Source organism: Coregonus lavaretus (genome assembly GCF_964263955.1).
Source record: "Coregonus lavaretus genome assembly, chromosome: 5".
Taxonomy (NCBI): domain Eukaryota; kingdom Metazoa; phylum Chordata; class Actinopteri; order Salmoniformes; family Salmonidae; genus Coregonus; species Coregonus lavaretus.
Window position 1 is genome coordinate 12,365,008 of NC_139992.1, and position 12,868 is coordinate 12,377,875.

Here is a 12,868-nt window from a genome sequence, read left to right on the forward strand (position 1 = left end):
CCTTACCTGACTCATGTTGATGGCATTAGCTTTGGCCAGGATAATCTCAGGGGCATCTGGCATCACATGGACTGTGAGCTTGTCCTTGTGCCATTGTTTGGTGTATTCTTGCTGCAATCAAAATGATTCACCAATCAATTAACCTAGACTATCATTACGAGACGCAACATTAGAAACAAACTGTGATAACAGCTTTATTTTTCACAAATGTACACATCTAGTCTGAGCGTACCTTGTTCATGATCTTGTTGTTGTCAGTGGCCAGAACCATGTCCATGGAGTCCATCAGCTTCTTGAACTGGAATGTAGAGGGGTGTGTACGGTACTTTTGTTCACTCTGGATGTCCCCGCCAACCTTTGCAAGCTCCACCGGCAATGAGCCAATAGGAATCCATCCTGTTCCTCTCACAGAGTTGTTCCAGTCAGACTTGTATTCATACTACAAAAAGACATTAGGGTTGATAAAAGGTTGATAAGCAAAGCAATAATAGGAGTGACAACAATTTACAATGGATCACCAATGTTTACTATGTTTAGTTGGCAATATGTTACTATGTAACTGCTGTCACACTGCTGAACTCACATCACTGGAACTGGCATTCATGGTGCGAGCCAACGCAAGGTTCATGGAGTCAGCGGTAAGAGTGTAGTGGTGTTGGATCTTCCTGTAGCCAGCAAAGGTCTGCACTGCGGAGGCCTGCTTAGCATGTGTAAGACTCATCATGTCAACTGGGGAGTGGTACTTCAGCTTGGACTTGTGGTAGTCCTTCTTGTAGTTCTTGTCACTCTGCAACCTGGCAACCTCCATGTAGTGCACCAGCAAGGGGTCGTCCTGAAGATTGCGGCAGCCGATTTGTTTGCCTCTTCCCTTCTCGTACGCCAGCTTGTAATTGTACTGAAAAAGTATACAGGTATTTAGTCAATTACAGAAGCAGCATCTGATCAACGCATTAATTCTATACACAGTTGATAGCTGATTAAAGTTAAAGGAAACAGGATCTACGCAGCAAGCAAACACAGAAATTAAATTATTTTCCACTTACGTTACTGGCAATGGTAGTGCCTTTCTTGGCAGAGAGAATGGCGATGGCATCAGGTTTGAGGTCGTAGCCCTTTTTATACAAGTCCTCCAGACCGGCTTTGTAGAGTTTCTGAAAAGGTATATAGACGCAGCTTAGAAACATAGCCCAAAAATGACTATTAAATGCAGGGTCCCCACTGTTAAATTACAGTTTGAATTTCTGTGACTTTAAAATACTTTTGAAAGTAGTTTTGATTCTATAGATTATTATTAAAATGACAAGAACTAGTTAGAAAGGGGCAACGAGTATGTCGTCAAGTACAGTATTAGTTAGTAGTGATATTGGAAGATGTCACTTGATGATCATACCTGACTCATGTTGATGGCATTAGCCTTGGCCAGGATAATCTCAGGGGCATCTGGCATCACATGGACTGTGAGCTTGTCTTTGTGCCATTGTTTGGTGTATTCTTGCTGCAATGTAATTGGCACAAACACAGATTAATAATAACATTAGGACAAACGAGAAAACATCACATTTTAAACAATGTGTTTTTAATTTCAAATATGGCATTATGGTTTATAGTGTACCTTGTTCATGATCTTGTTGTTGTCAGTGGCCAGGACCATGTCCATGGAGTCCATCAGCTTCTTGAACTGGAATTTGGAGGGGTGTGTACGGTACTTTTGTTCACTCTGGATGTCCCCGCCAACCTTTGCAAGCTCCACCGGCAATGAGCCAATAGGAATCCATCCTGTTCCTCTCACAGAGTTGTTCCAGTCAGACTTGTACTCATACTGGGGAATGAACCAAAGGCAAATTAATGAAGTATTTGATACCTGAAAGCGTGCTAACAGAAAACGCCCCTAGTACTAGGCCGAAGTCACATAAACAGTACTCACATCACTGGAACTGGCATTCATGGTGCGAGCCAACGCAAGGTTCATGGAGTCAGCGGTAAGAGTGTAATGGTGTTGGATCTTCCTGTAGCCAGCAAAGGTCTGCACTGCGGAGGCCTGCTTAGCATGTGTAAGACTCATCATGTCAACTGGGGAGTGGTACTTCAGCTTGGACTTGTGGTAGTCCTTCTTGTAGTTCTTCTCACTCTGCATCTTAGCCACCTCCATGTAGTGCACCAGCAAGGGGTCGTCCTGAAGATTGCGGCAGCCAATTTGTTTGCCCTTTCCCTTCACATAGTCTTTCTTGTACTGGATCTGAAAGGAAGAAGTAAAAGAGTAATCAGACGTGACACTATTCAACGTAGCAACATTGTTGTAGAATACATACTGTATAGCTCTTTCTGTTGTCCTGGGCCCAGTTTTTCAAAAGTGATCTATCTGGATTTTGTCTATCGAATAGGATTAAATGCATAGAAATACAATTAATAGAATGGGAGTCCCTATTCAAGTCAGTGGTATTGTTAACAAGCACGCCCCCATAAAGAAAATGAGAATTAAAAACAGGTTCAGCTACTGGTTCGACCGTGATCTGGCAGAGTTACTCCACCTCAAGAACATAATTTGGCAAAAGGCTTGGCACTCAAATACTCAGGCTGACTGGCTGTTGTTCAGGCAAATGAGAAATAAGTGCACTCATGCTATCCGGAAGGCCAAAGTTAGTTACTTTAAGAAGCAGTTCTCTCACTGGGTCTAACCATAAGAAGTTCTGGAAAACGGTGAAAGATCTGGAGAATAAGACCTGGAGACGAGTATGAAAATATCTGCACACACTACTGTAAGTTGCTCTGGATAACTGCGTCTACTAAATAACTAGAAGGCAAATGTAAACCCTCCTCACAGCTGCCCATGTCCCTTAATGTTGATGATGTGGTTGTTACTGACAAGAAGCGTAAGGCTGAGCTCTTTAATCACCACTTCATTAAGTCAGGATTCCTATTTGACTCAGCCACGCCTCATTGCCCGTCCTCATCTCCCAGCCTTTCTAATGCGACTAGCCCTGACGCTCCTCCCTCTTTTTCCCCTGCCCCGCTACACAGTTTCTCCCTGCAGGTGGTCACTGAGTCTGAGGTGCTAAAGGAGCTTCTTAAACTTGACCCCAAAAAACTTTTGGGTCAGATGGTTTAGATCCTTTATTCTTTAAGGCTGCAGCCCTTATCATCGCCAAGCCTGTCTCTGACCTTTTTAACCTGTCTCACTCTCTCCTCTCTGGGGAGGTTCCCAGTGCTTGGAAGGCAGACACGGTGCGTCCTTTATTTAAAGGGGGAGATCAAGCTGATCCAATTTCTATCTTACCCTGTTAATCAAAAGTGTTGGAAAAACTTGTCAATAATCAACTGGCTGGCTTTCTTGATGTCTATAGTATTCTCTCTGTAATGCAATCTGGTTTCCGCTTAGGTTATGGATGTGTCACTGCAACCTTAAAGGTCCTAAATGATGTCACCACTGCCCTTGAATCTAAGCAATGGTGTGCTGCTATTTTTATTGACTTGGCCAAAGCCTTTGATACAGTAGACCATTCCATTCTTGTGGGTCGGCTAAGGAGTTTTGGTGTCTCTGAGGGGTCTTAGCACTGGTTAGCTAACTACATCTCTCAAAGAGTGCAATGTGTAAAGTCAGAACATCTGCTGTCTCAGCCACTGCCTGTGATGTGTATTTTTAATAGACTATTAGGTGAAACTGAGTTAATCATCAACATATAGTTAACATTCTTTATGGCTAACTGAATTGGGTCATTTCACTGTGTGTGTGGGTAAAAGAGGGAAGCTGACCCAGGGTCAAATTGCTTGCTCTTACTTAGATCCATGGTTGTCTTATCATATCAGAGACTGAAACTGGCTTGGGCCTTTTGTTTCTATCTTCAAACACAGTGAAAAGAGCCGGGGTTGAACAGAGTTTAAACTAAACATGAGTGTTTTTGCAAGATAAGGATTGATTGATTGTAGTACTCTGAACTTAATGAAAGTCGAATTTAGCCGCCCTCAGAGTCAAAGGAAGTGGGTGGAGCAATAAAAGAGCGGGAAACTGAAGAGGGCACTCCTGAGTGGCGCAGTGGTCTAAGGCACTGCATCGCAGTGCTAACTGTGCCACTAGAGATCCTGGTTCGAATCCAGGCTCTGACGAAGCCGGCCGCGACCGGGAGACTCATGGGCGGCGCACAATTGGTCCAGGGTAGGGGAGGGAATGGCCGGCAGGGATGTAGCTCAGTTGATAGAGCATGGCGTTTGCAACGGCAGGGTTGTGGGTTCGATTCCCACGGGGGGCCAGTATTAAAAAATATGTATTCACTAACTGTAAGTCGCTCTGGATAAGAGCGTCTGCTAAATGACTAAAATGTAGATGTAAATATAAAGATGGAGGGAGAGAGTAAGAGGGGGTTCCAATCTGCAGATTGACCTGGCTTTGTTGAATTAAAAATAAAGTCATTCTTGATGCAACGAAAACTCTGTAAGACCTTTGATTTTTAATAAAGTATAGTGGTTATTTTCCACAACACCTGTCACCAAGGGAGTACCCCAAGGCTTGATCCTAGGCCCCACGCTCTTCTCAATTTACAATTTACATAGCTCAGGCAGTAGGAATCTCTCTCATCCATTTATATGCAGATGATACAGTTCTGCCAAGTTGTTCTGCGGGAGTTAGTCGAGGGAAGCCCGCTCTCTCGCTTCCCCAGATGTTTGGTTAATTTCATTCCGATCACTTTTGCATTATTGTAGCCTTTTCTGTAGCCTGTCAACTATGTGTCTGTCTATCCCTGTTCTCTCCTCTCTGCACAGGCCATACAAACGCTTCACACCGCGTGGCTGCTACCACTCTAATCTGGTGGTCCCTGCGCGCACGACCCACGTGGAGTTCCAGGCTCCGGCAGCCAGTTCATCTCAGCCTATGCTACCCTCCAGTCTCTCAACTTCTTGGCGCTGGATTAACACAGAAAACACTGCTACTCCTACTGCTCTTTCCTCGTCTGATCATGTGTTCTCGCATACCCTGAGAGCATCTGGTCAGCGCGGCGGTGGCACAGGAATCCTCATCTCTCCCAAGTGGACATTCTCTCTTTTCCCCCTGACCCATCTGTCTATCTCCTCATTTGAATTCCATGTTGTCACAGTCACTAGCCCATTCAAGCTTAACATCCTTGTCATTTATCGCCCTCCAGGTTCCCTTGGAGAGTTCATCAATGAGCTTGACGCCTTGATAAGTTCCTTTCATGAGGATGGTTCACCCCTCACAGTTCTGGGTGACTTTAACCTGCCGACGTCTGCCTTCGACTCATTTCTCTCTGCCTCCTTCTTTCCACTCCTTTCCTCTTTTAACCTCACCCTCTCACCGTCCCCCCCTACTCACAAGGCAGGCAATACGCTTGACCTCATCTTTACTAGATGCTGTTCTTCTACTAATCTCACTGCAACTCCCCTCCAAGTCTCCGACCACTACTTTGTATCCTTTTCTCTCTCGCTTCCCTCCAACACTACTCACTCTGCCCCTACTCAGATGGTAATGCGCCGTCGCAACCTTCGCTGTCTCTCTCCCGCTACTCTCTCCTCTTCCATCCTATCATCTCTTCCCTCTGCTAAATCCTTCTCCCTCCGGTCTCCTGATTCTGCCTCCTCGACCCTCCTCTCCTCCCTTTCTGCATCTTTTGACTCTCTATGTCCCCTATCCTCCCGGGCGGGTCGGTCCTCCCCTCCTGCTCCGTGGCTTGATGACTCATTGCGAGCTCACAGAACAGGGCTCCGGGCAGCCGGAAATGGAGAAAAACTAGACTCCCTTCGGACCTGTCATCTTTTCACTCCCTCCTCTCTACTTTTTCTTCCTCTGTTTCTGCTGCTAAAGCCACTTTCTAAATTTCAAGCCTCTGCCTCTAACCCTAGGAAGCTCTTTGCCACCTTCTCCTCCCTGCTGAATCCTCCTCCTCCTCCCCCTCCCTCCTCCCTCTCTGTGGATGACTTCGTCAACCATTTTGAAAAGAAGGTTGACGACATCCGATCCTCATTTAATAAGTCTAATGACACCGCAGGTCCTGCTCACACTGTCCTACCCTATGCTTTGACTTTTTTCTCCCCTCTCTCTCCAGATGAAATCTTGCGACTTGTGACGGCCAGCCGCCCAACAACCTGCCCGCTTGACCCTATCCCCTCCTCTCTTCTCCAGACCATTTCCGGAGACCTTCTCCCTTACCTCACCTCGCTCATCAACTCATCCTTGACCGCTGGCAATGTTCCTTCCGTCTTCAAGAGGGCGAGAGTTGCACCCCTCCTCAAAAAACCTACACTCGATCCCTCCGATGTCAACAACTACAGACCAGTATCCCTTCTTTCTTTTCTCTCCAAAACTATTGAGCGTGCCGTCTCTAGCCAACTCTCCTGCTATCTCTCTCAGAATGACCTTCTTGATCCTAACCAGTCAGGTTTCAAGACTGGTCATTCAACTGAGACTGCTCTTCTCTGTGTCACGGAGGCTCTCCGCACTGCCAAAGCTAACTATCTCTCCTCTGCTCTTATCCTTCTAGACCTATCTGCTGCCTTTGATACTGTGAACCATCAGATCCTCCTCTCCACCCTCTCCGAGTTGGGCATCTCCGGTGCTGCTCACTCTTGGATTGCGTCCTACCTGACAGGTCGCTCCTACCAGGTGGCGTGGCGAGAATCTGTCTACGCACCACATGCTCTCACCCCTGGTGTCCCCCAGGGCTCAGTTCTAGGCCCTCTCCTATTCTCTCTATACACCAAGTCACTTGGCTCTGTCATATCCTCACATGGTCTCTCCTATCATTGCTACGCAGACAACACACAATTCATTTTCTCCTTTCCCCCTTCTGATAACCAGGTGGTGAATCGCATCTCTGCATGTCTGGCAGACATATCAGTGTGGATGTCGGATCACCACCTCAAGCTGAACCTTGGCAAGACGGAGCTGCTCTTCCTCGCAGGGAAGGACTGCCCGCTCCATGATCTCGCCATCACAGTTGACAACTCCATTGTGTCCTCCTCCCAGATTGCAAAGAACCTTGGCTTGACCCTGGACAACACCCTGTCGTTCTCTGCTAACATCAAGGCGGTGACCCAATCCTGCAGGTTCATGCTCTACAACATTCGCAGAGTATGACTCTACCTTACACAGAAAGCGGCACAGGTCCTAATCCAGGTACTTGTCATCTCCCGTCTGGATTACTGCAACTCGCTGTTGCCTGGGCTCCCTGCCTGTGCCATTAAACCCCTGCAACTTATCCAGAACGCTGCAGCCCGTCTGGTGTTCAACCTTCCCAAGTTCTCTCACGTCACCCCACTCCTCCGCACACTCCACTGGCTTCCAGTTAAAGCTCGCATCTACTACAAAACCATGGTGCTTGCCTACGGAGCTGTGAGGGGAACGGCACCTCCTTACCTTCAGGCTCTGATCAGACCTTACACCCAAACGATGGCACTACGTTCATCCACCTCTGGCTTGCTAGTCCCCCTACCTCTACGGAAGCACAGTTCCCGCTTAGCCCAGTCAAAGCTATTCGCTGCTCTGGCACCCCAATGGTTGAACAAGCTCCCCCACGACGCCAGGACACTCGTTACCTGTATTAATGGCACCTGTTTGAACTTGTTATCAGTATAAAAGACACCTGTCCACAACCTCAAACAGTCACACTCCAAACTCCACTATGGCCAAGACCAAAGAGCTGTCAAAGGACACCAGAAACAAAATTGTAGACCTGCACCAGGCTGGGAAGACTGAATCTGCAATAGGTAAGCAGCTTGGTTTGAAGAAATCAACTGTGGGAGCAATTATTAGGAAATGGAAGACATACAAGACCACTGATAATCTCCCTCGATCTGGGGCTCCACGCAAGATCTCACCCCGTGGGGTCAAAATGATCACAAGAACGGTGAGCAAAAATCCCAGAACCACACGGGGGGACCTAGTGAATGACCTGCAGAGAGCTGGGACCAAAGTAACAAAGCCTACCATCAGTAACACACTACGCCGCCAGGGACTCAAATCCTGCAGTGCCAGACGTGTCCCCCTGCTTAAGCCAGTACATGTCCAGGCCCGTCTGAAGTTTGCTAGAGTGCATTTGGATGATCCAGAAGAGGATTGGGAGAATGTCATATGGTCAGATGAAACCAAAATAGAACTATTTGGTAAAAACTCAACTCGTCGTGTTTGGAGGACAAAGAATGCTGAGTTGCATCCAAAGAACACCATACCTACTGTGAAGCATGGGGCTGTTTTTCTGCAAAGGGACCAGGACGACTGATCCGTGTAAAGGAAAGAATGAATGGGGCCATGTATCGTGAGATTTTGAGTAAAAACCTCCTTCCATCAGCAAGGGCATTGAAGATGAAACGTGGCTGGGTCTTTCAGCATGACAATGATCCCAAACACACCGCCCGGGCAACGAAGGAGTGGCTTCGTAAGAAGCATTTCAAGGTCCTGGAGTGGCCTAGCCAGTCTCCAGATCTCAACCCCATAGAAAATCTTCGGAGGGAGTTGAAAGTCCGTGTTGCCCAGCGACAGCCCCAAAACATCACTGCTCTAGAGGAGATCTGCATGGAGGAATGGGCCAAAATACCAGCAACAGTGTGTGAAAACCTTGTGAAGACTTACAGAAAACGTTTGACCTGTGTCATTGCCAACAAAGGGTATATAACAAAGTATTGAGAAACTTTTGTTATTGACCAAATACTTATTTTCCACCATAATTTGCAAACAAATTCATTAAAAATCCTACAATGTGATTTTCTGGATTTTTTTCCCTCATTTTGTCTGTCATAGTTGATGTGTACCTATGATGAAAATTACAGGCCTCTCTCATCTTTTTAAGTGGGAGAACTTGCACAATTGGTGGCTGACTAAATACTTTTTTTCCCCACTGTATACCCGTCGCAAGACCCACTGGTTGATGCTTATTTATAAAACCCTCTTCGGCCTCACTCTCCCCTATCTGAGATACCTACTGCAACCCTCATCCTCCACATACAACACCCATTCTGTAAGTCACATTCTGTTAAAGGTCCCCAAAGCACAGACATCCCTGGGTCGTTCCTCTTTTCGGTTCGCTGCAGCTAACGACTGGAACGAGCTGCAAAAAACACTCAAACTGGACAGTTTTAGGTCCAACTCTACATTCAAAGACTCAATCATGGACACTCTTACTGACACTTGTGGTTGCTTCGCGTGATATATTGTTATCTCTACCTTTTTGCCCTTTGTGCCTAACAATGTGTGTACCATGTTTGTGCTGCTACCATGTTGTGCTGCTGCCATGTTGTGTTGCTACCGTGTTGTTGTCATGTTGTGTTGCTACCATGTTGTGTTGTGTTGTTGCCACGCAGTGTTGTTGTCTCTCTTTATGTAGTGTTGTGGTGTCTCTCTTGTCGTGATGTGTGTTTTTTATCCCAGCCCCCGTCGCCACAGGAGGCCTTTTGCCTCTTGGTAGGCCGTCATTGTAAATAAGAATTTGTTTTTAATTGACTTGCCTAGTTAAATAAAGGTAAAAAAAATAATTAATAATAATAATGATTTGTCCGTGCTATTCATTGTATTTCTATGCATTTAATCCTATCCGATAGGTGGAATCCAGTTAGATAACTTTAGAAAAACTGGTTAATTGTGTCCTTACATCACTGGCAATATGTCTGCCGTGCTTAGCATGGATGACAGAGATAGCATCTGGCCTGATGTCGTATCCTTTGGCGATATCTTCCACCCACTTGTGCTTGTAGTGAGACTAGGAGAAAACAAAGAAACCACAGTCAAACACAGCCAAACATCACAATACTTGTACTTGCACATCTTTAAAATGTAAGAGAAATTGAGACTGTGTGTGTGTGTTTGTGTGTGTGTATGTGTGTGTGTCTGCGTGTGTCTGTGTGTGTGTGCGTGTGTGTGTCTGTGTGGCTGTGTGTGTGTGTGTGTGTACTGACCTCGCTCATGGTCTGAGCGTTGTACTTGGCCTGGAGGAACTGGGGGCTGTCTGCAGGCAGGTTGTACGTGTGCTTGAACTTCTCGCCAGATGCTCTGTATGAAGCCTGCAAAGAGAGACAGAACCAGGTAATCACATTCAACATCCATATTACGGAATAAAAACTCACATTTGTATGTAAACTCAATAAATGTATGACTCTTGAAAGACTAGTCCTTGGTGGGCTAAAGTAGATCCTAATAAACAATAAACAAAGTTAGTTTTTCTTACATCATCAAGTAGCTTGGTATTGGTCATGGCAAGGGCCATGTTCATCTGGCCAGTCAGACTGGTGAACTTCAGGGTGCTGGGGTGCACACGGTAGCTTTGCTCATCTAGGGCTGCCTTGGCTGTCTTAGCCAACTCCACCTGCATAGAGCCAATAGGAACCCAGCCAGAACCCCTGTACATGTTGTTGTAGTCGGACGTGTAGGCGTTCTGTGGAGACACACAGGGAAACATGAAATGTATCCCAACAGGTATTAGGACAGGTATCAGGACAGGTATTAGGACAGGTATCAGGACAGGAATCAGGACAGGACAGGTATTGGGACAGGACAGGTCAGGTATCAGGACAGGTATAAGGACAGGCATCAGGATAGGTGTCAGGACAGGTATCAGGACAGGTATCAGGACAGTATCAGGAGAGGAATCAGGAGAGGTATCAGGACAGGGCAGGCATCAGGACAGGTATAATGACAGATATCAGGACAGGAAAGGTATCAGGACAGGACAGGTATTAGGACCGGTATCAGGTCAGCTTTCAGGACAGGACAGGTATCAGGAGAGGTATCAGGAGAGGTATCAGGAGAGGTATCAGATCAGGTATCAGGACAGGACAGGTATCAGGAAAGAGCAGGTATCAGGACAGGTATCAGGACAGGTATCAGGACAGGTATCAGGACAGGACAGGTATCAGGACAGGTATATCAGGACAGGAAAGGTATCAGGACAGGTATCAGGACAGGACAGGTATCAGGACAGATATCAGGACAGGAAAGGTATCAGGACAGGTATCAGGACAGGTATCAGGACAGGTTAGATATCAGGACAGGGAAGGTATAAGGACAGGTGTCAGGACAGGTATCAGGACAGGACAGGTATCAGGACAAGTATCAGGACATGTATCAAGACAGGTTTCAGGACAGGTATCAGAACAGGGCAGGTATCAGAACAGGGCAGGTATCAGGACAGGTATCAGAACAGGGCAGGTATCAGAACAGGGCAGGTATCAGAACAGGGCAGGTATCAGGACAGGTTTCAGAACAGGCCAGGTATCAGAACAGGGCAGGTATCAGAACAGGGCAGGTATCAGGACAGGTATCAGAACAGGGCAGGTATCAGAACAGGACAGGTATCAAGACAGGTTTCAGGACAGGACAGGTATCATGACAGGTATCAGGACAAGTATCAGGGCAGGTATTGAAATGAACTCACGTTGCTCTGGATCTCCATCATTGTGCGAGCCAGCTGAACAGGCATAGCCTCAGGCAGAAGAGTGTAGTTGTGAAGGCTCTTCCTGTAGCCAGCATAGGTCTGCGCTGCGGAGGCCTGCTTAGCATGTACAAGACTCATCATGTCAACTGGGGAGTGGTACTTCAGCTTGGACTTGTTGTAGTCCTTCTTGTAGTTCTGCTCACTCTGCATCTTAGCCACCTCCATGTAGTGCACCAGCAAGGGGTCGTCCTTAACATTGCGGAAGCCGACATGTTTGCCTCTTCCCTTCTCGTACGCCAGCTTGTACTTGTACTGTACAGGAAATACAATGATTAATGTAAATACCACGAATAGCATGTCATTATTATGGTCAATTATGATCAATAAACCCAAATACGGGTTTCCACGTACATCGCTGGCAATATTAGTGCAGGCCCTGGCAGCGGTGATGGGGATGGCGTCTGCCTTCACATGGTGTCCTTTCAGAATGTCTTGACGGTGAGCGTACGTGTAATAGTTCTGTGATGAGGAGAAAGAGAAATAAACACATTACTTACAGTCAATTCATGCACAATGGTCAATGAATATGTGTATATTAACTGTATTTAAAAGCATTCAAAATGATATACACTCTCAGTAACCAGTTTATTAGGTACACCACCCTGTTCACCAAAATCGTTCGCTCCTACAGACAATGTACGATAATGTCTAGGGTTATCCAGTATAGACTAGCTTTTGCCCTTGAGCAAGGCACTTAACCCTAATTGCTCCTGTAAGTCGCTCTGGATAAGAGCGTCTGCTAAATGACTAAAATGTAAAAAATGTAAATGTTATCCGAGAATGGTGCGACAAACAAAAAACATCCAGTCAGCCGCAGTCCTGTGGGCAAAAACTGCTTGTTGATGAGAGCTCGAAGGAGAATGGCAAGAATCGTGCAAGCTAACAGGCGGGCCACAAACAGGCAAATAACGGCGCAGTACAACAGTGGTGTGCAGAACGGCATCTCGGAACGCACAACTCATCGGTCCTTGTCACGGATGGGCTATTGCAGCAGACGACCACACCAGGTTCCACTCCTATCAGCTAAATACAAGAAGAAACAGCTCCAGTGGGCACCAATACTGGACATTTGATGAGTGGAAAAACATTGCCTGGTCCGACGAATCCCGGTTCCTGTTGCATCATGCTGATGGCAGAGTCAGGATTTGGAGTAAGCATCGGTACAGGCTGGTGGCGGTGGAGTAATGGTGTGGGGAATGTTTTCCTGGCACACGTTAGGTCCCTTGATACCAATTGAGCAACATTTGAACGCCACACCTTGTAGAATCCATGCCCTGAAGAATTCAAGCTGTTCTGGAGGCAATGAGAGGTACGACCTAGTACTAGATTGGTGTACCTAATAAACTGGTCACTGAGTGTATGTGTAAAATAGCATTCAATGGACTGTATGGACTGTGAAATGTACATTAACTTACTGGAAGAAATTGGCCAGTATGTTA

General features: G+C 46.4%; 1 protein-coding gene across 1 annotated transcript in view; it reads right to left on the reverse strand.

Annotated features, from left to right (window-relative positions):
* The window catches only part of LOC311128997 (nebulin-like), a gene marked incomplete at its 5' end in the record, with an annotated part of 94,995 nt that overhangs the window by 62,243 nt on the left and 19,884 nt on the right, over positions 1 to 12,868 (reverse strand). Inside the window, 12 exons of the mRNA XM_084161230.1 lie at positions 7 to 111; positions 233 to 439; positions 584 to 895; positions 1,044 to 1,151; positions 1,391 to 1,495; positions 1,613 to 1,819; positions 1,925 to 2,236; positions 9,591 to 9,698; positions 9,895 to 9,999; positions 10,164 to 10,370; positions 11,370 to 11,681; positions 11,781 to 11,888. Coding sequence (XP_084017356.1) covers positions 7 to 111; positions 233 to 439; positions 584 to 895; positions 1,044 to 1,151; positions 1,391 to 1,495; positions 1,613 to 1,819; positions 1,925 to 2,236; positions 9,591 to 9,698; positions 9,895 to 9,999; positions 10,164 to 10,370; positions 11,370 to 11,681; positions 11,781 to 11,888 — 2,196 coding nt within the window. The remainder of the gene's footprint in view (positions 1 to 6; positions 112 to 232; positions 440 to 583; positions 896 to 1,043; positions 1,152 to 1,390; positions 1,496 to 1,612; positions 1,820 to 1,924; positions 2,237 to 9,590; positions 9,699 to 9,894; positions 10,000 to 10,163; positions 10,371 to 11,369; positions 11,682 to 11,780; positions 11,889 to 12,868) is intronic.